Source organism: Oncorhynchus mykiss, chromosome 17 (genome assembly GCF_013265735.2).
Source record: "Oncorhynchus mykiss isolate Arlee chromosome 17, USDA_OmykA_1.1, whole genome shotgun sequence".
NCBI lineage: Eukaryota > Metazoa > Chordata > Actinopteri > Salmoniformes > Salmonidae > Oncorhynchus > Oncorhynchus mykiss.
This window is the reverse complement of record NC_048581.1, coordinates 58,708,436-58,734,515: the sequence shown is the minus strand read 5'-3', so window position 1 is coordinate 58,734,515 and position 26,080 is coordinate 58,708,436. Positions and strand designations below refer to the sequence as shown.

General features: G+C 40.4%; 1 protein-coding gene and 1 pseudogene across 2 annotated transcripts in view; one reads left to right on the top strand and one right to left on the bottom strand.

Annotated features, from left to right (window-relative positions):
- LOC110494237 (RNA-binding motif, single-stranded-interacting protein 2) overlaps positions 1 to 6,212 on the top strand; it is a 58,173-nt gene extending 51,961 nt beyond the window's left edge. For both annotated transcript variants that reach the window (XM_036950320.1, XM_021569145.2), the window contains exons 11-14: positions 229 to 339; positions 933 to 1,010; positions 1,423 to 1,510; positions 1,978 to 6,212. In XM_036950320.1, the coding sequence (XP_036806215.1) occupies positions 229 to 339; positions 933 to 1,010; positions 1,423 to 1,503 (270 nt within the window). In that variant the 3' untranslated portion in view covers positions 1,504 to 1,510; positions 1,978 to 6,212. The remainder of the gene's footprint in view (positions 1 to 228; positions 340 to 932; positions 1,011 to 1,422; positions 1,511 to 1,977) is intronic.
- An 89-nt stretch (positions 6,213 to 6,301) lies between these two features.
- On the bottom strand, positions 6,302 to 18,444 carry LOC110494238 (annotated as a pseudogene).
- Between the last annotated feature and the right edge of the window lie 7,636 nt (positions 18,445 to 26,080).

Sequence of the window (26,080 nt, the reverse complement as noted above, 5' to 3'; positions counted from 1 at the left end):
CTGGTTAGCTTGAAGTTCTGCTCATCTATCTCTCTCGCTCTTATTCTCTTTGTCATTCTGTCTCTATTTATATTCCTCTCTATCTTCTCTTCCCCTCTCTCCCTCCATCTCTCTGTCACTCTCTGTAATCATGTCTCTGATTTATTGGCTTACTGTCCTTCTCTCTTCCTCTCTCCACTTATCTCTGTCTCCACCCTCTTTCTCTCCCTCCCTTTCACTCTCTCCCAGGGCACAGTCCTGACTCCAACCATGGACCATGCCATGTCCATCCAGCCCACCTCCATGATGGGCCCCATGACCCAGCAGCTCAGCCACCTATCCCTGGGCAGCACAGGCACGGTTAGTACCCTACAGATACCCACTCCATCTCCCCTCCACTCCCTTCAACACCCCACAGATACCCAATCCACCGCCCCCTCCACTCCCTTCAACACCCTACAGATACCCACTCCATCTCCCCCTCCACTCCCTTCAACACCCTACAGATACCCACACCACCACCCCCTCCACTCCCTTCAACACCCTACAGATACCCACACCACCACCCCCTCCACTCCCTTCAACACCCTACAGATACCCACTCCACTGCCCCCTCCACTCCCTTCAACACCCCACAGATACCCACTCCACCTCCCCCTCCACTCCCTTCAACACCCCACAGATACCCACTCCACCGTCCCCTCCACTCCCTTCAACACCCCACAGATACCCACTCTACCCCCTCTCCTTTGGTCCCTTAGTCTCATCTCAAGACTAAAACACATTGAACAAACCTGAGTGGAGCTAAGGTGAATCGAGTTGTACTGAATTGCAGTTGAAAATAAAAGCAGTTGCCTATGCATGATGAAAGTGTTGCCTATGCATGATGTTGATGTTGGATCTCTACACAGTAATAATGACTGATGGTTTCTTCTCTTCTCGTCCTGTCACAGTATATGCCTGCCAACACTATGCAGGGGACATACATCCCCCAGTACCAACCAGTGCCTCCCTCCAGTGTCCCTGTAGAGGTAAGACCCCAACCAACACCATATGCATTAACTATGCAGAACTAATTAAAGGGATACTTCAGAATTTTGGCAATCTACTTTATCTACTTCCCCAGAGTCAGATGAACTCGTGGATACCATTTTTATGTCTCTGCGTGCAGTTAGCGTTAGAGAAATTGCCAACTAGAGTTAGCACAATGACTGGGTGTCTATGGTAACTGATAGCATACTAGTTGATAACATAGACTTCCATTCATTGCGCCAACGCTAGTTAGCATTGGCTCGCAAAACTAAACTACCTCTAACTTCCTTCATACAGGAATCCTGAAGTATTCCTTTAAAGGGATGACAATAGGGTGTTTCTCTTACAAGAAGTTCTCACCTCAGGGACCTATTAATACTGTTCCACTCCATTTCCTTCCTTTTCTTGAAGGAGAACGGAGGACAACAGCAACAGGTTGCTATGGAGACACCTGCAGAACACACAAACTACTCCTACCAGCACACCAAGTGAAGCTAAGGTAGGATTATGTCAAACATCAACTCTATAAATAAAGTAGTCAAAAGTTTAGTATTTGGTCCCATTTTTTTGGCATACAATATAGCTCAGTATGTGAATAATTTACTTTATTCAGTCATTATTGATCATCTTTATCAAGGGTTTTAATATTTTCGTACCACACTGTATTTGCTAACTTAGTTTCGGGGTAGATTACTACTTAGTTCTTGTTCCTCCCTACTAGCTCCATGTCAGAACATTGCATGTAGGAGCCAATTTGTTAGTTCACAAAAAAAACTAAAGCGTGTCAGATATACCTTAAAGAAAATTTAAAAAATTCTGAGTGAATTTATTGATCAGCATTCTGGAAATATACTGATTTACACAGATAGATAATGATATGGAAAGTATGTAGACTTATGAAATATTGTATGTTACATCTATTATGTAAAAGGTGTAGTGTGACAGAGGTAAGTGTGTGTGTTGCAGCTCGGGGTCAGGAGGCCATCTTACTGACTGAACCACAGAGGGTTGGTTCTCTACAAGAAGATAACAGAGCTCTGTTAGCACCAGACCTGAACACCGTTGACAAAAGGAATACGTGTGTGCTTTGAAAAAGAAGTTAACATGCTTATTTTGTCTGGACTTTTCCTCTCTCTTCTTCAAGAGTCAATCAGCCAAAGGTGGAAGCCTTCTGCAATGGAAGCTTTGATCTCTTTTGATAACTGAAAAAATTAACTAAGTTGAACAAAGAAACCAATTTGGAAAGGGGGAAATGACACAGAACGTTATTTTTGTGCACGTAAAATAACAAATTCTTATTTTTTAAAAGCATTCTGGAGTTTCAGAGTGGTAAAAGGAAAGTAATTACAACACAATGTGTCTTTTATTTTTTGGTAAAATATGCAAACTTTAATTTTTAATTTTTTATGTCTGTTTTTTGACATTCTATTCACAGCAGTTTGACAATATTTTGTACATAAAAAAATATACTCATACACATTTAGTTGGTTTAATGTTTTAGTGTAGGATACTTTTAAGTACGGAAAATGCAAAACAAACCGTTTAAAGCTACTTCTCTCTAAAACGAATCCAGTAAGGCAAAGTTCAGTTAACTCACTGGCAGATGGTAACATTCATTATTTATAGATTTAAAATGAAGTCAAACTTAAACCTTATAAAGCATTCACTCATAAACACTCAGAATTTGTTATGAGCAGAGGACAATCATGATCATTCTTATTTATATGTACATCATAGTTCTATTTTTAGATATTTAGTCATATTCAAACTTCAAATGTCACTTGCTTTTGTGTACATTTTATTTAATAACATTCTTTATTTAACAAATCTGGTAAATGCCAAACACTGGCAATAAACATGATACCACTTAGAAAATAATTAATATGTGTTAAATAAGAGCTAAATGATTTTAAAAAATTAAGCACATTTGATATTGCTGTAAAACTTTCTTACGAGAAGAAAATGAACTATATTTTTTTTTTAGGGTATCATGTAATATGACGCATCCAAATGTCACCTTCTGTCTCGAGAAACTTGAGACAAAATTAATTGTTATAATATTATTCAACATTTAATAAATTAATTACTATACTATACAATATTTTTATTGGATTTTATTGGATTCATAGATCGTATAATAATAATTATACAAAATAATAATTATACAAAATACTTGACTTGGTTTGTGCTAGAGTCCATGTCACACCAGTGTCCATAAGAAGTGGTTTTAAGCGGTTTTGTTCTGGTAGTTGTTCAGATGTCTATAGGGAATTTCACCTTTTGTACAAAGTAGACAGACAAATAAGTGGACATGCCTTAGTTTTGAGCAGTTGGGTTACTATGAAATAGGTGTGCAAAATAGCTCAAACAAATAAATGAAAAAGCAAAGCAATGAGGGGAGAAGTAGGACTAAGAAGAGTCCTTTGTTGTTGAGAAAGGGAGCTGCCAGTCTTTCTCAATGCTGCTGTTGTCTCCTGAGTTTTAATTCCTGACTGTCAATTCATTTGATAAAACAATTTGTAGAAAGAAGTAAAGTATGTTTTCTCTTTTGGGGCGTTCACTTGAACCCTTCTGAGCTGTCATGCCTTCTGTTATCTTTGTTGTTGATTTAGTTGTTATAAAACGTGTTTTTGTTGTATTTTATTTTCAAAAGATTTGAGATTTTAGCAGTAGGGAAAAAGTTTAGATTTGAGATTTTATTTTATAAGAGATTCATAGGATTTTTTTTATTGTGTTGAGTTTGTGCGTTTGCACATTGTCCATGCAAACTTAAGAGATGATTTGATGTTTTTATGTTTCTTCACGTTCATTTCCGTTCCAGAGCACTGTGTTGTTCAATATGATATTGTTTTTGTGTGAAATAGGCTTTAACTGAACCACGTCCACGTTTATCTTGGAGACACTCAATGACACTCAATGGCAACCTTGCCCTCCAGCTCAGACCAGTCCAGTGGATATGTACATCTAGTCTAGTGTAAAAGCATTCTATTGTATCTGTCAGAGAAAATGAGGCTGCTATCCAGAAAACACCAAACAGAATATGAAAGTGTTGGTAAAAAAGTGTCCCATAACAAATTGTTCTACAGCAGTTAACTAAACCTTGGATGAATTGTTTCTTATTTCAACAAAGACAAAAATGCGTAAACTTGGCGGATTTCGTTAGAAATGACGACCAAAGTATGTCTAAGCCTTAACTGTAACCAGGCAGATTAGCCCTATTTAAGAAGGGGAAGCCTCTTTCTCCTCATTGAAGGCTATTCAGTTTCAGTTACGGTTGAGGGTTTGGCAAAGAAAAGTTCATACAGATGCAATCAATATCAGATGTTATATTGACGTAATATTATACAGGGCTGAGTTGAACCATGCCTTGTTAAAACCTAGTGTTACCCTAGTAAACATCCCCCCATCACACTGGATCTTGGGTTTTTGCCATTTTTCAGTATTAATGACATCACATATACTGTTTCTTCTTCCTTCCCTATCTCTATACCTCGGTCCTCGCTCTACAAAACGTTGTTAATTATTATTTATGTCTGCAACACCAAAGATGATGAAGCCATCCACCTGTCAGCAAAGTGATCTGTCAGAGTATCTGTCTTGGAGAACATGCCTCTCTCATCCATATTGGCATACAAAGCTACAGTAATGCTATAGTAACGTCTTCGCAAAGTGGCAGTTCCCTGGTCAGTGGTGAACAAGCAATATGTTTCCTTTAGGTTCTGAATGAATGTATTGTTGAATAGAGATCCATACATGTGTGCTTCATTTATCGACATTTGCTTGTTTCGGTTTGGTACATCCAGCTGAAGACCAGTATATGCTACTGTATCTTTAATACAGAGAACAGGGCAATGGGTCTACTTAGCTTTTTTTAGTGTTGATGAGGAGAGCTCAGCATTTATCTATCGTTCTGTAAATATTAGGACTATTTTCTGCTCTTGTTTTTGGTTGAACTCATGTCAAGACCATTGTTTGTTCCTGTTTCCACCTTTGTTGATGTGAGTGTTTTGTTGATGTCTTGTGATCTGTCCAGATAATACACGTTTTCAGATCCAGTGCTCCTCATGAAGGAAAAGGTCATGGTTTTATTTTCTATTGTAATAAACTGATAGTCCATGTATCAGCCATCACTTTAAATACAAAAAAACGTGGTTTTGAAACTATGAAATGACCAGTTGTTACACTGCAGTCTTGCTCATTGAATCAAATTTTCAGATTTGACAACTTGCTTATTGCTGTTTTTTGGGGAGAGCAAATCATTATATGACACTCAATTCCTTGTGAGAATGTAGTATTAGTCAGGTAATCCATTGTGTTATGGTGAATGGTGTTAAAGAGATCCAAAATCTATTGTTTGTCAGTCGTCTTCAGACCTCAAAAGCGGTATAATGTCCATCTGTTCTGTAGATCTAAATTTCAATTTTGGAGTGGACTTTCACTTTAAGTTACAACTAGCTACAATTACCTGTAAATCATTGTCTGAGGGAGCACATTTGAGGCTATTGTATGTTTCCCTGGTGCGTACCTTTGACAGGTATCTTATAATACCAAGGAAAATGAGCAGGTGGTTTCACTTGCACTTATTTTCAAACCATGCTTATGTAAAGTAAAACCCTAATACCTAGCATTATCCTGTCCTTGCTTGTTGTCCAGATCATGTAGCTTCAATGGCTTATTTCATAGGTTCAAAATGTTTTGCTGCTAAAACGGGATGTCCCAGCAGTGGATAGATGGGAGCCACACTGGTTGTTTAAAAATGTCTGACTTTAACCTAGAATATCAAAAGTAGATCAGATTAAAGTATAGTTAACATTCACAAATTATAAAATTACATTTGAGACACATTTTGTGAAAGTTGTACTCTTTGAGTCATTTTGTAATCTCTTGGGTAATTCGGCAGAAATCTGACATTTTGAACATACAACTGTCTCATCTCTCTCACTGCTTGTAAAACATTTCCTTATTTATACAAGAACTCATTTTGTACAGTGTATTAGAGGAGAGAGGTTTTGATATTTGGTTTGTTTGTTAGTTAGCTGGCTAGCCACTCGGTTACTTTCGTCTTCCTGTGCCAGAGTTGCTCAAGTCTCTGTAACTCTTGTTTTTTATTCCTAAAAAAATAAAGTATTTTCTTTCTTTGTTTTACTCTTAGAATTTTAACATGTCAATGTTCTTTTTTAATTAAAAAATATGTTTTTTAATGGCTGTATCTGTGTTCCAAAAAGTTATTACCTAAATTATTAGAATACAATTGAAAGAAAGACAAGTCAATTACATAAAAATTCCAAGTTTATTTTAGTGTTGAGCGAATCGTATTATGTTTGTTCAATATACATTTTTTCAATGTGGTAACCAAGGTGATTGATATCCATCGAAAAGGTGTAAGCTCCTTTCCCTTTGGCTGATCATAGTAACATCCAAACACAACTTTATTGACCAAGCCTTGACACTGTAATAATGATACTGCATTCAAAAGGCTATACATGAACCTTTACAGAGGAGTCACAATAGAACTGGCAACTGATAAACCAATTGTAGGATCTAATAGGATTGTTCATGAAACTTCTTCCCTTTGGATTTGAAGTCATTCTGTATGTGTCTGGGTATGTATCTGTGTAGCTAAACGTGCATAAAAGCAATCCGTACAAGATACAGAGCCTTCATGACCATATAGAAACTACTCTAATCACATTGTAGTTTGGAAAATATTATCTTGCCATACCTGGAAGTTCCAGTATGTAGTTCCAAGCTGGAACCGTAGCAATGTATTTGATCCAGATCAGAATCTGTAAAATAAGTACAAAATAACTGACAATAAAATGTAATCTAGGAAACGCATCTGAAGATACTCTGTCATATCAAAACTACAGTTAAGACAATTAAACTCAACCCTGCTGAGTTCCAAAGATTTCCTGAATCAATATGATAGTTTAGGAAAACAGGAAACAGGTATATTTACAGAAAGATAGCATGCTTGAAAGATACAGTATCAATGGTTACTTGTTTTTGTCTTCTTTGTGCTGAGTTGATGACAGACAAGAACCAGAAACTAAAAAGAACTAGAAAGAACAATAAGTTAAAGTATTATACTGTTTTAGTATTAGATCAGTGTCCTCAACATTCTGTGACTCAAAATGTTAATGCTATTTATCGTTATGTGCTTCTGTAACCCTCGTTTCCTAACACAGAGCAGACGACAAACACACTACTTACTTACTGTAAGTGCCCTTCTAAGTAATGGCCAGGTTTGTTGTTTCCCAAAGCTGACCTGCTCTCCAACTGTTCGCCATAAACAAGGTGAGGTATGCAATCTCGGCACCCAGAACCAAATCTTGTGTGTTCACTGGCCAGCTGCTCAATTTAAAGGTAAACAGCCTGTCAGGACGAGAGACTATGAGACGTGAGAAATATCCTATTTTTTTTTTATCACAGAAGAACCAGGGTTGTTTGAGAAGAAGACAGAAATGAAAGAAGCTCTTAAAGACGTCCTACAGTTATTATTTTTTTAAACTTTTACTGTTGAAAAGCGATATCCCAAGTATAAATACAGTAAAGTACACACAATAAAGGGTAAAAACAAAAACGTTTTGAGAAAAATAGTGTTTTTTTAGACAAATATCAAGGAGTAGGACATAACTGGACAACCTATTGAGATGTGCCTTTTGTTCAGATAATTGGGTGTTAAATGAGGTGAAAAGGAAACTGGAGAGCCACTTTAAGTTATAAGGTTGAGGGAGATTGGGCTGAGGGAGTGCAGGGAGCCAAAACACCCATGTGGTCCAAATGAGAAATAGACAGACATCTAGTTTGATAGATGTTTTTATGTTTCCCAACAGACAGATTTATCAGTCACGGCCCCCTCCAAAACATGACAGTAGGAAGCTGAACAGGTTTACTATGTCCAGGTAGAGGTTCAGGGTGGCAAAGACGTACTCCTCTGGACTCATAGTGTAGCGCTTGTTGCCTATCAGCAGCTGGGTGTCAAACGCCAGAAACTAAGAGAGAAAGAGAGAGTGGGGGGGGGGGGGGGGGTCAAACCATTTCGCTACAGACTGTAACCCAATGATTAGGGCCAGAAATTTGTCTTGACCATGTGACCTTGACCAGGAAAAACTCTGGGCCTTCCCAATGATGAATGCGTGTTGAATATCTGCCACTCACCAGAGTGAAGAGGATAGCTCCTATCACAGCGTAGATGGCTTGTAACCAGGACACCTGTGTCAGACAGTAAGAATTTTATCAACCAATCCTAATGAGGATAGGCCACCAATCTAGGAAAGACACTGGCTTATAATCATCTCACAAGATTAAAGTGATACTTTGGGATTTTGGTAATGAAGCCCTTTATCTACTTCCCCAGAGTCAGACGAACTCATGAATACCATTTTTATGTCTCTGTGTGCAGGAAGCTCACAAAATTACCTCTAACTTCCTGCATAAATTATATCCATGAGTTTACCTGACTCTGGGAAATAACATAAAGGGATTCATTGTCAAAATCCCGAACTATCCCTTTAAAGGAATACCCAGGACTAATCAATCTTGTACATGTTAGTCTCTACCCACCCAAATGGCGAGAGTGAGGGCCAAAAGCCTTACCGTCACTCTATATATAAACTCACTTTCAGTCCCTCACAACTATTCTTATCGCCTTCTGGAAAGGTACACATGCTCATTACGCCATCATGTGACCTAATTGTCCTTATTTACAGTGTCAGCTGTCAATGGAAGCTAAGCAGGCAGACGGGCTACTTACATGTCCGAAGGGGATGACGATGGAGAGTATGATGCAACAGAACAGCATGACCATGGTCAGGACAAACAGGACTCCCTGGTAGGAGGTGAAGTCAATCTACAGTAGGAAACAAGGGAGAGAGAATAGGGGTGTGTTGTTAAAATGCACACATGATCTATCCGATTGCAGCATATTCATTTTGTCAGAAGAAAACAATTTAACAAAAGATTGCACTGATACATAGGGTTAGGAGTTTTTCCTGGTCAGGTCATGTGGTAAAGTAAAACTCCTGGCCCTAGTGATACATACTAATTTCATTCATGACTATTTACGTTATCTGTATGTTTTTGTTTCAATGAGTAGGAAGCCTGTGTGGGGATGGGGGTAATTTTTATCACCTTGGTCTGGAAGCTGAAGATGGTGACAGACATACACACCAGAGCAGTGATGCCTAGACACAGGACCACTGACTTGGTGTTGTAGAAGCTGGAGAAACAGAGTTGGTTAATCCATCAACCAGTCATCCTACACATACTTTGTAGATGTTGATAGATGTGTTAATTCATTCTTATCTTCATAAATAATTGATGTCACATACAATAAACACAAGTCATTTACCTGGACACAAAGCCCATCATGCAGGCCAGGCTGAGAGTCTGAGAGCAGACAGAACAGAGACGAACACAGAGCAGAGTGAATCAGGTGCACAGACAGGTAGGGAGAGTATTGAGTACATGCTATTCTCTCTATTTCGTTCATATTTGTTACTCATCATACTCACAAAGAGAGCCAGCAGAACAAGGTTCCAGGGAAACTGTCTCCTATTATAGAGATACAGACAATTCAGGTTGGTGAGTTCACTCTATAATATTGCAAGTTATCATTTACAATGGACGATCACAACCATTATCTAGGAATAATGTTATAGATACATTACTGTGTTATACACCTGCTTAATGTGTAATAAGTGTTGGTGTTCATGTGTATTAAAACTACATTCACTATTTGATTTAGGGAATATTACATCTGTTTTTTGATATGACTGTCAAGATTTGATGTAAGTGCTGTGTACTACCCAGAGGGAAACTCTTACCTGATTTGTTCACCACAGCAGTTCAATGCGATGTAGGTGGCCAAGAACATCATGCTGTTGAAAAGCAAAAAGAAACCAGTTCATTATTAAAACAATTACATAGCTAATCACCCCCTTCCTGTTACCCATCGGCCCACCATTTGCGCATACGTCACATGCACAAGTCTCCCAAACCTGAGGGAGTAAAAATGATGGAGGGTGTAGGGGCTAATTAGTAGTCTGGCTAACACCTAATTCAAAGTCCTCCCGACTTCAGAGGCTGGGAAGGCTGTTTTGATGTTGTTGGCGTGATGCGTCGATAATGAAGGGTGCTGTGCTTTTACTGGTTGGTGCTCCTCTGTGTCTGTCTCACTAAAACACCCACGGGCACTAGTGATGCTCAGGTTGCCTCATAACAGGCAAGAAGCAGAGATGAAAGACAAAGCGAACTTTACCCGTGTTAACTAGACTGGAGAATTCAATCTATCGATTCATTACATTATTCTGGTGAGCAAGGGTTTCTTTAGTCTTCTAGGGCAACAAGTAATGCCAGAAGATAAGCTGCATCTATCTAATTATAGACACGTTGACTGACAAATAGCCTACCATATGTCAGAAATGATAAGCAGAAACATAGGCCTATCTAAAAAAAAAAAGGCCTGTCAAAAAATTGTTCCGCCATCTGACTGTACGGCACATTTTTCTATATTTGCAGGTTAGGGTCAGGCCTCAGATTTTCACTTTATACATATAGTCGGGCGGTTGCGGATGGGTTATTAGCAATTGCCGGCAGGTGTGGGTGAACAAACAGCTGACCTGCACATCACTAACATGCACAGCCACCTAGCCCCAGCGCACTGCCCCCTTCCATTACAAATCCAAACAACCAGAGGTCTCAACACCCGAGGAAAAATGTATATATATTATATATTCGAGAGAACAAATCAATGTGTCGGCTCAATTTCTGAGCGAATACTGCATTTACGTAGGCCTCCTGTCCAGACCAGTGTGTGAGCTCTCCGGATGCTATGAGTCACTTCAGCCAGGTTAATAGACCCTCAGATAGCACTTCAACTGACTTAGCTACACTAAAGATGGTCTATTATATTGACAAGATATTTGAGTGACCGCTCTAATAATGGAAATGCATGTCCTCAAAGAGGGAATGCAGGCGGGACTCCGATATAAAGTCATTTTTTGGTAAGATGCGGAAATGCCACGTGCGTCCACTTATATCAGTGCATTCTTAATAACCTAACCCTTATGACACTTATACAAGATCAAATAAGCCTCACGTAGCAAATTAGCAATTACATTTTTTGTTGACCAAATTCGGCACTCTCATTGACCTCCATAGAAAAACTCCTCACTTCGTGGGCTTATTTTCGTGAACGGATTTTGGGTCGAGTAAAATGTCTCACTTTGCCTCTTCCTATCTGGCTACCCTGAGCGAAGTGGTATCCCATAACACAGCAATTTGTTTTTGAGTTTGCACAATTTCACACAAAATAATGGAGGCTTGTAATTTCTTTGTGTCTGATTTAGAATAATATGAAATACATCCTTAATTAAATACTGTTACTGAGGTTTATATCTTGTAACAGGGGGAATTTTCTCATTTGAAAGTCCTGCTAATTTTATTATTGAAATGTCAAACATGAATTCCATCATTCAAGTCACGAGTGTGTCCCAAAGATGATGGGTTTATTTGATCCCCTCACCAATCTTGAAGTCGCCCTCAGAGTTTCGTCAGCAACACGTGCCAACGGAGGGCCCTGCAAGCAAGTTGGTAGGGGTGAGGGGCTGGTTTGGGATTCACTGTCTAGGTGAGGAAAAGTCAGGACATGTCAATCAAGATGTTGTCACTTACTAGGAGCACATGTACAGGAGGGGGTGTGTCTGAATGTAGAACCTCACTGGTGCACTGTGGAGAAATGAGAGTGTTACATAATGTAGAGTGCACACACACTCATGTTCATCAAATGTATTGAATATTTATGTTTTGGATATATTTGCAATGTATTGGATATGATACATACCAGAATGTGAAGAGTGCAACAATGGCCACAGTCACACAGAGTTGGATCATCAGGATGGCATAGACCTATAAGGATACAGAGAGGTGGAATAAGAGGGGACGGCCCAGATACACCCTCAAAATACTATACTACATGCTAGATCATGCATGCTTAGAAAAGTCTGTGTAGCTCAGTTACAGTAATATCATTATCTGGAAGGATAACGGAAGACGAAAACAAGTGTTTCTTATTGGACGGGTGGTTCTTATGAGTTCAGGTTGTCCCTCGCGGTTTTAGTACCTTTCTGATGAAGATCCTCCTGATGGCCTGGTCATCCCAAGAGAACTGGGTTTGCATCTCCTCATAATCTGACAGGGAGGGAAGACAGGGAGTTAAACATCTTGTTAAAACAGCAGATGTGTAAAGATTCAACACTGACATTTACATGTTACGTCATTTAGCAGAAGCTCTTATTCAGAGCGACTTACGGTTAAGTGCCTTGCTCAAGGGCACATTGACAGATTTTTCAACTAGTCAGCTCGAGGGTTCAAATTAGCAATCTTTCAGTTACTGTCCCAATGCTCTTAACCGCTTGGCTACCTGCCACCCTGGTTACATCACACGTTAAAATGTTGGCGGCAGGTAGCCTGGCAGGTAGGAGCGTTTGGCCAGTAACCGAAAGGTTGCTGGATCGAATCCCCAAGCTGACAAGTAAAAAATCTGTTGTTTTTCCCCAGAGCAAGGCACTTAACGCACTGTTCCCCAGGCGCCAATGACGTGGATGTTGATTAAGGCAGCCCCCCGAACCTCTCTGTTCCAGAGGGGTTGGGTTAAATGCGGAAGATGCATTGTTGTACAACTGACTAGGTATCCCCCTTTCCTGCCCATTTGTCTTTGTTCTATAGTAAGGTGGTTGGTGTGCGTCCAGCAGTAGAAGACCACTGCATACTGTAGCCAGAAAGGTGTCCATTGATAGAAGGGGATGAGATATCCTGTGTAACTGACTAGTTGAGATACAAAGATGTTTTGTTATTACCTGCAGTAGCCTCTTCATAGCTGGGTGGGTGTTCTTTGCCTGTCCTTGGAGACAGCTGAGTATATGGTGAGATACACAAATGATCAGAGATACCAGTCTTTATACATTGAGCCCAAAACTATTGTGACAGGGACAATTCTGCAGTGGTTTTGGCTCTGTACTCCAGCATTTGGATTTGAAATGAAATGCACAAATATAATACCCCACAAAAAAATGCTAACCTCCCCTATTACTGCAAGGGTGAGAGGTCAGCATGTCTTGGGGGTATGATATTTGTGCATCTGTAACTTTGTCACTCATCATTATTCACGATGTATTCGGGATTATCTGTAATCATGTTGGCATCCACATTCATGTAGAAGTGTTTCGAAAATATTATATTATTATTTACAATAAAAGTGACTCCACAAGCTTGTTGTAGTCATTGCGTACTATGAATATGGGACCAAATACTTAACTTTTTACTACTTTAACACACATATAAGAGAATTTGTCCCAATACTTGTGGTCCCCTAAAATGGGGGGACTATGTACAAGAAGTGCTGTCACTCGATATGGATGAAAATACCCTCAAATTAAAGCTCACAGTCATTGTATCATTTAAAGCACAGAGCCAAAAGAACAACAACATTTTCCCCATCCCAATACTTTTGGAGCTCACTGTATGAAGTATGAAACTGAAATACACTTTTAATAAACACTTCACTCGTACAGGGCCGGCTCGCCCTGTTCACGGATCACGCGTCACGTGTAGGACCACTGACTTAATAAGATAATATATAATAATTATGGAAGACACTCTTAGGCTATGGATGGATGAAAGTCTGAATAGTAGAATACACACATTGAAAATTGTATAATTGGTAGTGCGGTTTCCCTCTTGTTATGTCAGTCACTGTGTGACAACAGTCAGGTTTTCATTGACCCAGGTTTACTTGACAAAAGCAATGTTGCAAAAGAAAATCTAATATAAGAGACATTTTCTAAAGATCAACCACATTTTTATCTTATTCACAGGGGCGGATTTTTATTTTGTCTGACTTTCTTATTGCAACAAATGAATGATGGAAACAGTTTTTTGAATAAATGATGTTTGCTGAATCATTTTGAAGGTACTGTGATGTCATCGCGCCACAATAAAGCTCCGCTCCATATTCATTCTAATTGCCTACTGCTCGCATGATTATTTTTTCAACAACAATAATTATGTTCCTTTGCAGGATAAGAATTGTCCAGACTTTCAAGAACACCTGAATTGCTTTGCCTTGCTTTTCTGATTGCTTTCTCAACTTACCTGAGACATGAAATAGATAGGTGGGAGGGCATACAAGCGGTCACCAATTTATTAATGCACCACTTACTTAAATGGGTAATGGAAACACTGTAGGTTTTTGCAAAAACATTTTTTTTTATGTGTGACATCATTACAGCCGTGGCCAAAAGTTTTGAGAATGACACACTTCAATGTTGATGTGAGTGTTTTGTTGATGTCTTGTGATCTGTCCAGATAATACACGTTTTCAGATCCAGTGCTCCTCATGAAGGAAAAGGTCATGGTTTTATTTTCTATTGTAATAAACTGATAGTCCATGTATCAGCCATCACTTTAAATACCATTTTTTTATGTGTGACATCATTACAGCCGTGGCCAAAAGTTTTGAGAATGACACACTTCAATGTCTTTAGATATTTTTGTCAGATGTTACTATGGAATACTGAAGTATAATTACAAGCATTTCATACGTGTCAAAGGCTTTTATTGACAATTACATAAAGTTGATGCAAAGAGTCAATATTTGCAGTGTTGACCCTTCTTTTTCAAGACCTCTGCAATCCGCCCTGGCATGCTGTCAATTAACTTCTGGGCCACATCCTGACTGATGGCAGCCCATTCTTGCATAATCAATGCTTGGAGTTTGTCAGAATTTCTGGGTATTTGTTTGTCCACCCACCTCTTGAGAATTGACTACAAGTTCTCAATGGGATTAAGGTCTGGGGAGTTTCCTGGCCATGGCCCCAAAATATCAATGTTTTGTTCCCCGAGCCACTTAGTTATCACTTTTGCCTTATGGCAATGTGCTCCATCATGCTGGAAAAGGCATTGTTCATCACCAAACTGTTCCTGGATCGTTGGGAGAAGTTGCTCTCGGATGATGTGATGGTACCATTCTTTATTCATGGCTGTGTTCTTAGGCAAAATTGTGAGTGAGCCCACTCCCTTGGCTGAGAAGCAACCCCACATGAATGGTCTCAGGATGCTTTACATGTTGGCATGTTGGCATGACACAGGACTGATGGTAGCGCTCACCTTGTCTTCTCCGGAAAAGCTTTTTTCCGAATGCCCCAAACAATCGGAAAGGGGATTCATCAGAGAAAATGACTTTACCCCAGTCCTCAGCAGTCCAATCCCTTCTTTGCTGCCCTTCTTGACACCAGGCCATCCTCCAAAAGTCTTCGCCTCACTGTGCGTGCAGATGCACTCACACCTGCCTGCTGCCATTCCTGAGCAAGCTCTGTATTGGTGGTGCCCCGATCCCACAGCTGAATCAACTTTAGGAGACGGTCCTGGCTCTTGCTGGACTTTCTTGGGAACCCTGAAGCCTTCGTCACAACAATTGAACCGCTCTCCTTCCAAACACTCACTTCCGTCATCATGTAGTGTTTTGAGAGACTAGTCAAAGACCATATCACCTCCACCCTACCTGACACCCTAGACCCACTTCAATTTGTTTACCGCCCTGGGTCTCGACCCCGCCCTGTGCAACTGGGTACTGGACTTCCTGACAGGCCGCCCCCAGGTGGTGAAGGTAGGTAACAACATCTCCACCCCGCTGATCCTCAACACTGGGGCCCCACAAGGGTGCATTCTGAGCCCTCTCCTGTACTTCTTGTTCACCCATGACTGCGTGGCCATGCACGCCTCCAACTCAATCATCAAGTTTGCGGACGACACTACAGTGGTGGTGTCAGGAAAATAACCTCACACTCAACGTCAACAAAACAAAGGAGATGATTTTGGACTTCAGGAAACAGCAGAGGGAGCACCCCTCTATCCACATCGATGGGACAGTAGTGGAGAGGACAGTAAGTTTTAAGTTCCTCTGCGTACACATCACGGACAAACTGAATTGGTCCACCCACACAGACAGCGTCGTGAAGAAGGCGCAACAGCGCCTCTTCAACCTCAGGAGGCTGAAGAAATTTGGCTTGTCACCAAAAGCACTCACAAACTTCTACAGATGCACAATCGAGAGCATCCCGTCGGGCTGTATCACCGCCTAGTATGGCAACTGCTCCGACAACAACCGTAAGGCTCTCCAGAGGGTAGTGAGGTCTGCACAACGCATCACCGGGGGCAAACTACCTGCCCTCCAGGACACCTACACCACCCAATGTCACAGGAAGGCCATAAAGATCATCAAGGACAACAAGGACAACAACCACCCGAGCCACTGCCTGTTCACCCCACTATCATCCGGAAGGCGAGGTCAGTACAGGTGCATCAAAGCAGGGACCGAAAGACTGAAAAACAGCTTCTATCTCAAGGTCATCAGACCACCACTAACAATGAGTGGCTGCTGCCAACACACTGACTCAACTCCAGCCACTTTAATAATGGGAATTGATGGAAATTCATGTAAAATATATCACTAGCCATTTTAAACAATGCTACTTAATATAATGTTTACATAGCCTACATTACTCATCTCATATGTATATGTATATACTGTACCCTATATCATCTACTGCATCTTTATGTAATACATATATCACTAGCCACTTTAAACTATGCCACTTTGTTTACATACTCATCTCATATGTATATACTGTACTCGATACCATCTACTGCATCTTGCCTATGTCGTTCTGTACCATCACTCATTCATATATCTTTATGTACATATTCTTTATCCCTTTACACTTGTGTGTATAAGGTAGTAGTTTTGGAATTGTTAGGTTAGATTACTCGTTGGTTATTACTGCATTGTCGGAACTAGAAGCACAAGCATTTCGCTACACTCGCATTAACATCTGCTAACCATGTGTATGTGACAAATCAATTTGATTTGATTTGATTTGAAGTTCTTGATGATCCAATAAATGGTTGATTTAGGTGCAATCTTACTGGCAGCAATATCCTTGTCTGTGAAGCCCTTTTTGTGCAAAGCAATGATGACGGCACGTGTTTCCTTGCAGGTAACCATGTTTGACAGAGAAAGAATAACGATTCCAAGCACCACCCTCCTTTTGAAGCTTCCAGTCTGTTATTCGAACTCAATCAGCATGACAGAGTGATCTCCAACCTTGTCCTCGTCAACACTCACACCTGTGTTAACGAGAGGATCACTGACATGATGTCAGTTGGTCCTTTTGTGGCAGGGATGAAATGCAGTGGAAATGTTTTTGGGGGATTCAGTTCATTTGCCTGTCAAAGAGGGACTTTGCAATTTATTGCAATTCATCTGATCACTCTTCATAACATTCTGGAGTATATGCAAATGTGCATCATACAAACTGAGGCAGCAGACTGTGAAAATTAATATTTGTGTAATTCTCAAAACTTTTGGCCACGACTGTACATCCTGCAGTTTTTATTGACACGGGATAGTTAAATGGAAACGCACAGTAGCAGGCAATTGTTACATCAATTTTCTATGCAAACTTTCTAAACATTGACAAAAAATCTTGGGACAAATTCATGGAAACATACGTAGCTATAGCCATGAAGCATGGCTTGAAACTAACTAATGTTCTATCGAGTCATGTTTTAGGTTGTGAGGTGGGAGTGGCCCCCAACCAAATCTCGCTTGGGGCCCACAAAAGGCTAGAGCCGGCTCTGCTCTCTTTTAACATAAAACTTACTTCATCCAACTCAACTTCTTTCAACTCAACTTCCTTTTGCTGCTATAAGACAAAATGGGCAAGTGAAGGATAACATGTGAAGGATAAACAATTTATAAACTTGCTATATTCTATTCTATACATGATTCTATTCATGCATTCAAGTCCTTGTGATCCACTGATAATCCAGATAGGCTACACATAGAGGCCTGTATCAGTGTAAACAAACCTCCATGTTTCATCAGTGTTTAGGATAGGATAAGGATTAGGATACTCTCAGTAGGCAACCATCTTAGTTTGGCCTACATATAGGGCGCGTTCCTCTGCCCAGGCGTTGTTGACGCATGCCAGATCTTTCAATGCCTGGATAGGTATTTTACATATCAGCTAACCACATCATATGTTATAGCAATCTTGTGCCCGACGGCACAGTCAATGACGTGGCACGCAACTATTGGTTGATGCATGCAACGTCTGAGCAGGGGAACACGACCAGAGACTTGTTTACAGTGAATGAGCATAACATTTAAGAAATAGAGAAATATTTGTCTGTCTCTCTTTCTCTCTTTTTTAGACTATAGCCTATGATGACGTTCTATAGTATATCAGAGAGAAAACCACAGATAATGTCTGGAATTGGCAATTCAGAACAACAACCAATTTCTGTTCACATCAGCTTTGAAATAGTAATTTGACAAGAGAGAGAAATCTTTACCTTTCCCTTAGTCATATTTGTGTCTTTTTGGCACCTTGTAGTGTTGAATTTCTGTTGTTTATGGTGTTGATATCCTTGTTCTTATGATGTTAATGGCTTGTCAACCTCAGTAGTAGATTTCCTTCTATTATAATAAAGCTTATTTTCTCTTCTTTTTATTTTTGTATCCCTTATGTATTTTTCCTGTCCTTTTCTTTCAGCCGTGGTACAGTAGAAGAGAGAGAGATTGAACTTGTTCTTACAGTGGCTGTGCTGAATCTGTGGTAACTGTGCGGATTACACCATCAAAGCTCTATATAGAGCACCATTAGGAGGAATAATCCCTCTCCAACTCTGATCCCATTTACCCCCCTATCTCTGCTGTAAATGAGGCCGTTCTCGCAACATCCAGGTAAGGCTTCAGCATTTTGACATGCAGGAATGTACCACTGCCTCAACCAAAGAAGGGGTGGTTGATCTGTTTGTAGTAACACTGACAAACACGTTTCCCAAAAGGCTTCAGAGCAATTAGGAGGCCCAAACCAATATACTGAATGATCAGCTGATGATCCAGGCAGGGGGAACTGGGTTGCATATCTGAATTACATGTCCTTTACAGTATATAACATACTGACCCCATAGTAGAATTACAGTAGTAGGAAAGGGAGCTCTGCCAGTCAAAACACATCATCCAAATCTATTTTCATAATACATTTTATAAACCTTTTATAATATCATCAATAATATCCACCTCTCTATGTCTCTCTCTGTCTGACTCTCCCTCTCCCCATACCTCCCTCCCCATACCTCCCTCCATCTATCGAGACCAGCAGTCCACCACCAATTTCACGATTCCGTGAATAGAGCTGAACATTCTAAACATAATTTCTTAGAACTTCTTTTACAATCAACCATGTATTTTTTTTATATACTGTGCCGTCAGTAAGTATTCAGACCCCTTGACTTTTTCCACATTTTGTTACGTTACAGCCTTATTCTACAATGGATTCATTTAAAAAAAAAAAAATCCTCAGAAATCTATAAGTATTCAGACCCTTAGCTCAGGCGCATCCTGTTTCCATTGATCATCCTTGATATGTTTCTACAACTTGATTGGAGCCCACCTGTGGTAAATTCAATTTATTGGACATGATCCCACAGACAGTGCATGTCAGAGCAAAAACCAAGCCCTGATGTTGAAGGAATTGTCTGTAGCGCGCAGAGACAGGATTGTGTTGAGGCACAGATCTGGGGAAGGGTACCAAAATCTTTCTGCAGCATTGAAGGTCCCCAAGAACACAGTGGCCTCCATCATTCTTCAATGGAAGAAGTTTGGATCCACCAAGACTCTTCCTAGAGCTGGCCGCACGGCCAAACTACGCAATAGTAGTCAAAATACCAGCAACCGTGTGTGAAAACCTTGTGAAGACTTACAGAAAACGTTTGACCTCTGTCATTGCCAACAAAGGGTATATAACAAAGTATTGAGATAAACTTTTGTTATTGACCAAATACTTATTTTCCACCATCATTTGCAAATAAATTCATTAAAAATCCTACAATGTGATTTTCTAGATTTTTTTCCCCATTTGTCTGTCATAGTTGAAGTGTACCTATGATGAAAATTACAGGCCTCTCTCATCTTTTTAAATGGGAGAACTTGCACAATTGGTGGCTGACTAAATACTTTTTTGCCCCACTGTATAACCCGTTAAATGGATAAGAAGAACACAGCTCGTGAAACAGTGACATCATGCCTTTGTGTAAGACTAGTTTAGTAACAGCCAGGTGGATTAATAAGATAAAGGTTAGCTACATTATGGACCTGAGATGACCCACGCATAAAATCATAATGGGATCCACCCACAACAACCTTTGATCTGGTGCTGGAACATTCATTTCTACAGAATTTAAAAACCACTTATCTAACCTCTGGTGTCTCTATTCCACTTCCATCGTACAGTGTCAAGATGGAAAACATCAGCCAACCATAATATGGTTATTGTGAAAAATCCCACTCTGCTCTCCTGGTTTCTCTGAATGCTTGTAACTCTGGTATGACATAGCTTGACTGAAACTAGGAAAGCAGACAAGGTTTTCCTTTCTCACAGTTATGTCTGTGTCTGGTTGTCTTTCCTAGTCTTTGGTTGCCATCACTGTGCTTTATTACTTTGGCAATCATAAGATCTATTTAATTAGCCTCTAGAAAACTCCTTACACTCCCCTCCTACTTAGTGTGTTGGGCACCGCCTAGAGTTTTAGACAGTACACTTCCAATGCCTAGAGGGCAGCAGAAGCTAGGTTGTGTTCTGAGAGTGCCGGTAGCCGGCTTGATATGATCCCTGATTGGTCACAGTTGTGCGTGTCGGCAGGTGATTGTGGAGTGAGAGGTGGCTTGAGTAGCCTCTGAGCCTTCCCACGTGTTTGATATCTTGTAATGGCATGTCTGTTTTAAAAAAAATGATATGATTGTTTTGGTCACCAACAATTGAACATCTATGATCTGCTTGGGCTGATTGACTACAGAGTCAGGACACCAGATTTGTGGTATTCTTTACTGGACATTACAGGTTTGCCTATACAAAACGTTGCCCTAGATTTATCAACTAACCTGGTATTGGTGATACTATCTTCGTTCTGTATTCGGCCAAACATTTATCTTCAAAAATGTCCATGTCCAGTTGCAGGTGTTTTATTTGATGACTTTTATAATGCTTCCTTTTGCTCCTTGAAGTAGTCAAACAATATAAATTCATATCTTGTCTATTTCAAATGTTCTCTTCTTCGCTCATAATGGCGTTCACACTCATTTAATGTACATGCCTCCACCTACTGTACAGGTGATGAACTTGAGAAAAATACTAAATCGATTGTGGAAAGGGGAAATAAAACGACATCATACAAAAATAGATAATAAATAAATAAATACATTCCACTCCTTCAGTCATAGTCAATCCAAATCACGTCCCTACACAGGCTCAGGGGCATGGTAGGGGGGGGGGGGGGATCATCTTCAGTCAGGATTCCCTGCTATGTTATAGCTGTTTATTCCTGAATACTCAAAAACGTTGCGTCCACCTTCACTATCAATGTATGTGTATCCTTCAACTGGAGAACGACATTCTGAATCTCAACTGGCTGCTGGGCGTCCACTGTCATAGCTTCCTCAGGTCCACTCGCTCCAACTATTTCCGTGCAGGAGACCTTCAAGGGTAATGTTTAAAGTGCATGCCGCCACCTATTGTTCTGGAGTGTGCAATCAATAATGGTTTGCCTAATTCTGTACTACTAAGAAAAATAAATAAACAAATAAATCCCTACTCATTTCTAACAAATCCTCCCCCATCTGTGATTGGGAGTCCCATAGGACATCACAGATTTGGCCGGGGTAGGCCGTCATTGTAAATAAGAGTTTGTTCTTAATTGACTTGCCTAGTTAAATAAAGGCTAAATAAAATACTTTTTAAAAAAAAATCCTTCCATCGTGCTGAGACACTCCATCCTTAGGCCTTAGGATTATTCAACATTTCAAAAATCATGTCGACAACCACAATAATCCTGCACCCGGCAAGTCATGTTGATAACCATTTTAGTGAAAGCTGTGAAGTCAATTTGATTTACTATCAAAGTGTCCCTTGACACAGCATATTTATGGAAGCAAGATTTCTGAACAGGTGTCAAAACCATGTCAGGACTTGTAGAACCCCCCCCCCCCCCCCCACAATTACAACATGTAGCCTTCACATTGTTCCCACAGTCACCATAATCATGTTCCCCTCCACACTTGGCACATATTTTCTTTCCTTTACACTGAGCAGCTGCATGTCCCATTCTTCGGGATTTAAAACACCGCAATGGGGATGGGACAAATTCTCTGACATTGAAAATAATTAATCCGATCTGTACTTTTTCAGGCAAAACCTTCTCAAACCTAAGAACCACTGATAAGCTTTCATTTCTTCATCCCTCTTTCCTGCAGATCAACCTTTCACCTCAATCACTATACCTCCCTTCACATTTTCTTTAATATCATCTATGGACATAGACAGTGGGACCACAGACATGACTCCCTTTAACTTTAGCATAAGCTCCAGGAACATGATCTACTTCCCTTGCTGAGCACAGCTAGCACAGAATATTAACAGTCTACCATTTCCAATGAACCGGGCTAGTTTAACTTCACCTATCTCTTTCTTTACGGCATTGGTTAATCAAACATCATCACAACTTTCCACTCTGACACATCATTACTCTTGTTCCCTACCTTCACCCTCTTCACACTCTCTTCGCTAAAAGCTAAACTGCTTTCAGTAGCATGGTCTCTCTTTTTCCTATTACTTTCCACCACAGACCATTCAGGTCCTTGACACTCATCCTCCCGGACCCATATCATGTCATGAGAACTATCATCCATATTCCACGCATTCCAGCGCAGCCGTTGCTTCTCCAACCCTCTCTCCATATCCTCCATCGCCGCATCCTCACTACTCGCCGCCATCACCAGGTGCTTCCTTGGCACACTCCCCATCCCAGGTCAGTGTCATTATGTCGTACACATTGTTGGATTACCTCATGTAGAAAAAAATGTGATTTCTATTGATAACGGAGCATTTTCTAAATTCAAACAAACCACCTGCAACTGGACGAGGAGATTTTAGAAGATACGTTTGGCCGAGAAATTGAGAGCGAAGATAGTATCGCCAATACCAGATTCGTTTGGCAAATCTGTCCATAACTCTATCCTCCTGATTCCTGCTTACAAGCAAAAACTCAAACAGGAATTGCCAGTGACAAGCTCAATATGGAAGTGGTCAGATGAAGCTGGTGACAAGCTGCGGGACTCTTTCGCTAGCACAGACTGGAATATGTTCCGGGACTCATCCGATGACATTAAGGAGTTTACCACATCAGTCACCGGCTTCATTGATAAGTACATCGACGACGTCATCCCCACAGTGAACGTAAATACATATCCCAACCAGAAGCCATGGATTACAGGCAACATCCGCACTGAGCTAAAGGCTAGAGCTGCTGATTTCATTGAGCGGGACACTAACCCGGACACTTATAAGAAATCCTGCTACACTCTCTGACGAACCATCAAACAGGCCAAGCATCAATACAGAACTAAGATCGAATCCTACTACGCCAGCTCTGATGCTCGTCGGATGTGGCAGGACTTGCAAATTATCATGGATTAGAAAGGGACTGTCATTAAGTTTGCCGACGACTCGACGGTGATAGGGCTGATCACTGACAACAATGAGACAGCCTATAGGGAGGAGGTCAGAGACCTGGCAGTGTGGTGCCAGGACAACAACCTATTCCTCAACGTCAGCAAGGAGCTGATCGTGGACTACAGGAAACAGAGGGCTGAGCACACCCCCATTCACATTGATGAGGCTGTAGTGAAACGGGTCAAGAGCTTCAAGTTTCTTGATGTCCACATCACTAAGTATCTATCATGGTCCAAACACACCAACACACTCGTGAAAAACGCACGACAACACCTCTTCTCCCTCAGGAGGCTGAACAGATTTGGTATGCCCCCCCCCCCCCCCCCCAGAGCAAAATTGTAAAAACACCAGCAACTCAGCTCTAAGTTTGTTACATTTTGGAAATATGTTCCAAAGTAAACCCACACATAATATAGATATATATGTGATCATATACAAATGTAAGCAAGGTTTGAAATGACTGTTTTAGTCAAATATTAGAGCTGTTTCTTGCTGTCAATTTGCAGTCTACAAATAATTAGTAATTATGTTCTGGCCCCATGATCATCCGGCTCAAGTAAAAATCCTCCTGCAGCTGAATCTAACTGATGATCCCTGATCTATGGCGACGTTTTGCATAGGCAACCTGCAACGTCCAGTAATGGATACCAAAATGTTTTGGGTATATTACATTATGTGGTGTACAGTCTGTAGCTGCTGGTAGGTAAAGCTATCTTTCTAGGCACACGCAGCCAACACCCTGATCCCGTATGTTTACTTACTTTCACGTTAAATGCACACATTCAGACAGGTTATAGCACAGTTAGTCAAGCCTAAAACACCTAGACATAGCGAGAACAGGCTTATCCCTGTGCTAGATGGCTAGTTGGTTTTGTAACAATCCTGCTTAAATAAATAATGACTGATAAACTAATTTCAACAGTGTAAAGCTTGTCAACTGTAAAACTAAATGTATTGTCTTGACAGCTTAGTTTCAGCCTATGGAATCAAGAGTCCAAAACCATTAGATAGAGATGTTGCTTAAATTGTACTTAGGCACCGATCTAGGACCATTTACCTTCCTTAAGGTCTACCCTTAATCATTAGGGGGGAAAACACAAAACTGACCATATATCAGCACCCAGTGGCAATCATACGCCATACGAGTCAGCAACACTCTGTCATTATGAACACTAGATGGTGATAGTGTACTATCTGTAAAGTTATACTCTGCTGTATGGTTCTTTATCCACACGTAAGAATAGCACTGTAAATCCCTGTTCAAGTACTATTCGGAAGAAGGGAACTGAAATGTCCGATTTACTAATTCGTTGAAGGCGGGCACGCGTATAACAACAACCAGTTAACTGTTAACAATTCGGACATTTGGTTCATAATTGACCGACGATATACTCCACAAGTTTAGCGAGTCTTATTTTTCTGACTTTATAAACGTATGTTCTTAATGACATTCTTTTTTTCTTCATTCTTCTCATGTTATATATAGTCTGTGACGCACTTGTTAACGCTTTAGCTGTAACTGTCCTGTAGGTGGCGCATGAAGATCTGTTTTAGTCGGCCTACTGTGTGTTCCAGACAGAGCAGTGTTCTACACAAATGTACCCTTCATTATGTTCCCGATGTTCCCAAAGGTTGGTTCTATTTATACCTTCCAAATCTGCTCTCATAGCTGAAAAACACTTGGGAGGTTTTGGCTCCCTTGACAAACTACAGTATTTGAGTGTAAAATCAGTTAAAGATGCCGTCAATCTGGGGGCAAAGTGAATATTTAGCTTCACTCGCAGCTGGCCAGTAAACATTTTCAAACATAAAACTGCTATTAAAGTACTTTAATTCACATCTGTCTGATGTGAATGCCCTAATTTAGGGGACAGGGCACTGATATAAAACTCATAGACATGTGACTGGTTACCTTGATTATTTCCTTCCTAGGCAGAGAGGAAGAGTTGAAGCGAGAGGATTTGCTCTGCCCAAAATCTGTCCACGAAAATAAGACCACGAAATGAGGAATTTTTGTATGGAGTTCAATGAGAGAGAACTTATAATGGAATTGCTCATTTGCTACATGAGGCTTATTTGATCAAATAGAAGTTTCGCAATGGTTTGGTTGTAATGAATGCACTGATATAAGTGGACACAGGTAGCACTTTAGCAACTTTATATCTTGAACCAATGACAAATGTATTTAAATGGCAGTGGCCATGCTTGACAGCGTTACCCAACCCCTCACAGTTTTTAAACTGTTCAGTACAGCACCGTTTCCCTTCAATTGAATGTTCCAGCACGTAAAAATGTACTGAACGAGGCCCTGTTGTTCACACGTGTATCTGCCCTCTCATTGGCTGGAATGCTCTTATCTGATCTCGCCTTCTTCCGCATGCATTCCATATTTGATGATATGTACTGTATTTCCATTGTTAGAGTCGACTATCTTG